This window comes from Eurytemora carolleeae, unplaced genomic scaffold, assembly GCF_000591075.1.
Source record: "Eurytemora carolleeae unplaced genomic scaffold, Eaff_2.0 scaffold960, whole genome shotgun sequence".
NCBI classification, from domain to species: Eukaryota; Metazoa; Arthropoda; class Copepoda; order Calanoida; family Temoridae; genus Eurytemora; species Eurytemora carolleeae.
Window position 1 is genome coordinate 100142 of NW_019396855.1, and position 3404 is coordinate 103545.

At 32.8% G+C, this 3404-nt stretch overlaps 1 protein-coding gene across 1 annotated transcript in view; it reads left to right on the top strand.

The window, feature by feature from the left end:
• LOC111709427 (protein RMD5 homolog A) overlaps positions 1-3030 on the top strand; it is a 12088-nt gene extending 9058 nt beyond the window's left edge. Inside the window, exons 7-12 of the mRNA XM_023483089.1 lie at positions 462-548; positions 1761-1844; positions 2076-2149; positions 2231-2335; positions 2393-2445; positions 2598-3030. Coding sequence (XP_023338857.1) covers positions 462-548; positions 1761-1844; positions 2076-2149; positions 2231-2335; positions 2393-2445; positions 2598-2694 — 500 coding nt within the window. The 3' untranslated portion in view covers positions 2695-3030. The remainder of the gene's footprint in view (positions 1-461; positions 549-1760; positions 1845-2075; positions 2150-2230; positions 2336-2392; positions 2446-2597) is intronic.
• The last annotated feature ends 374 nt before the right edge of the window (positions 3031-3404 follow it).

Below are 3404 nucleotides of genomic sequence, written 5' to 3' on the forward strand. Positions count from 1 at the left end.
GGGTATTTACCCCCAGGATTCTAGGGGGGGGTATTTACCCCCAGGATTCTAGGGGGGGGTATTTACCCCCAGGATTCTAGGGGGGGGTAAATAACCCCAATAACCCCCCTTATTTACGCCACTGTGTATAATGTATTGTATTCCGTGTTCCACATCGCATCTCTGCTTAGTGCTTAAGCAGTGCAAAGGATCATTTTGGGGATCCGGATCCAGGTCCTGAATATTTCTTTAGAATTTACTGATTTCTTTTAACAAATACAAAATTTTCAATCTTTTTTCTTTTTCGCTTTTTTTATTGAAACCTAATGAACCATTTAAGATTAGGAAGCTTCATCAATCTCTTATTAGCAAAATTGTTTGTTGTGTTTGATATTTTGCCCCTTGGATCTGGATCCATGGATCCGCATACTTTTGTGATTTTTACTGTGTTTGTCTGTAAAGATTCTTTTGATGATATTTAGGTCAAGAGAAAGAGATTCAGGTTTTAATGGGAGCAGTAATGTATGCGGGTCCAGATCTTAAATCTTCTCCATACTCGAGCCTACTTGGTAATGTTCTTAAATATATTAGAGTTGGAATCTTTTTTATCCGTTTTTTAAACACGCAAGGTTTTAAGACTTTATACGAGTTTTTGAAGTTTGACATAATTTTAACTTTTGGTCTCCACAGTTTGGAGTTTGGGTAATAAAATTATCCCGGCATCATCCTGATAGTTTATTCCCCGATACATTAGTTACACCTACGATATAATTCTACTTAGATAATTTTTATAGGTTTTTACTCGATATTGAAAGCCCTGATAAATATTCTGTGTTTTTTTTTTTAATTAATAAAGTTGTCGGACATTTGTTTTTTTTAGAATTTAAGTAGATAAACCATTTTTGTTTATTCAACAGTTTAATTGGCTTTCAAATTACAGAAAATACGAATTATAAACTTTCTACAAATTTCTCATTATACTTCGACCAATTAGCCTCAAATTTTGATTGAGGAACTCGGTAGAACCACAGGAATGTTCTTAAAAAGTCTAAATTTAGTGGGTTGACGAAGGTTGAGATGGGCATAGTTTTTTTAAACGAACAAAAATGTCGTTTTAGAAAAAAACGAAGGACGGACGAATGAAATGGATCGTTCAGAGAAATGAAAAAATTATTGTATTTTGAAAACGAACGTAAAAAACAGAAACGAAATTGAAAAAACGATCGGTTTTTTACTGAACGAAGGACTTGTTGGAACATCATTTTTATTTAATGATTTTTTCAAAAAAAAAATTGAAATTTCAATGAATAAACGAACAAAATAGATGGAAAATGAAGGATAATTTTGAGAACGAACGATATTACTAAACGATTATTCATTGAATAAACGAACAAAATAGTTAGAAAATTAATGATAATTTTAAGATCGAACGAAATAATTTTTTTGAATGATTGAAAAATGGAAGAAATGGTTCGTTTACGAACGATAAACAAACGAAATAAAAAAGTATTACGTGCCCATCTCTTCGCAGGGTTGTTTTTAAGATTTGTAAAGTTTTTTCAACCTTTCTCATACTGTTTACCAAAAATTTATTTATTTTCCTAAATTCTGCGAATAAAACCCTAAACAAAATTTTGCTATCTAACATGATTTCCAATAAGGTGGGGAATGATTTTTCAGGAAAATACACACCCCTTGTGAAAGTTTAGTGTCCAGACAACACCGGTTTCCCAAGCTATTTTCTCAAATATATGCTCCTTCTTGATTTTCATTACTCGTAGATCCTTGTCACTGGGCTGAGATAGAAGATATGTTCCTCAGGGATGCGTGTGCTCTCATGGGACTTTCTGTTGAATCTCCTTTAGGTTTAATAATAAATTTCCCCTTAATCATATTTTTTCTTAAGTTCTTATCATCTGAAGTGAACGATATATAAAATATCTTCTTTCATTATGAAAAAATACGTTTCTATTTTCTTTTGATTGGGATTTTTTTACTACTCTGCATTTTACAATTTTCAGGTTTCAATGATGAACAGTTTATAATTTCAATATTTTTTCCAGTTTTCTTTATTTAACTTGTCGTTCTCTATTCAGCTGTAGCAATTAATGCTGGCTGTACTGCACTGCCTGCCCTTCTCAATATTAAACAAGTTATGCAACAAAGACAGGTAAAATGTCACTTATATTTGAAGATTTTTTACTCTTCTCAAAGGTACTAAAAGGTGATGGATTGATTGTTATTTGTATAGGTTGCTGGTGTTTGGAATGCTAAAGACGAACTTCCCATCGAAATAGATCTGCCTGAAAACATGAGGTTTCATTCTGTGTTTGCTTGCCCGATTCTTAGACAACAGGTACAAAAAAGGAAAATGATAAAACCTAGGATTTTGAATAAATTTTCTTATCTTTAGGTCTCCGAAGGGAATCCTCCCATGAGATTAACATGTGGACACGTTATTTCAAGGTAAACCACAGTTATTGACTGCAGTCTCGTCTCTCAAATGAAGATTCGGAAGATTTTATTTAGCGTAATAAACTAAAGATTTTTCCACCAATTAAACGGTTATAATTACTTCCCTCTACACTCAGCATAATAATTTATTGATTTTGTTACAGGGATGCGTTGAACAAGTTGACAACAGGTCACAAGCTCAAGTGTCCTTACTGCCCAATAGAACAGAATCCTGTTGATGCTAGGATTATCTATTTTTAAATTTGTTCATGTTTTCTCCAGCAGGAGCCTGGGTTATATCAACACTAGTTGCCCATATTGCAATAAATATGTTCATATATTTTTTTGAAGTATGTCTCATGCTAATTATTTAAGTGTGTCATTTTGACCTAAAAAAAAAATATTGGAAAACCATTGAAAATGTTCGAACTCCAACCCCCGCTCCCAGAAAAAATAAGTTAGAATTTTCTTTTGATAAAATTTTAATTTTATTTTCTAAATATCTTTTAGCTAAATTGTCTGTTTTCCTCGATATTTTGTATATCTTTTTATAAAGTAAATTTTGTGTTTATATAAATAAATAAATCCTTCAATTAATTGGGTTTCTAAGATGTGTAATCGAAAACACAAAGGGGATGGTGGTGATGCCCTATTTAATGAGGAGGGGGTCCCTGGGTTCCTAGCTTTCGTCTGATATGCATTAAGCTATAGTAATTACATTTTCAATTTGAAGGTCATAAGAGGTCGCTATAGGTCGTAATACCCGAATTCTTGGCTTTCGTTTGATATGCATAAAGCCATACAAAATTTCAATTTGTCAAGTTCATTAAACGTCATTAGAGGTCATTTGTATCCATTTTTTATATTTTAGGAAAAAAAATCACTTATTAGGCGTGCAGCCAAAAAATTGGAAGATTTGAGCCAAAAATTAAGGCAGGGCCCCCCCCCCCCCCCCCCCCCCTTATCAATTA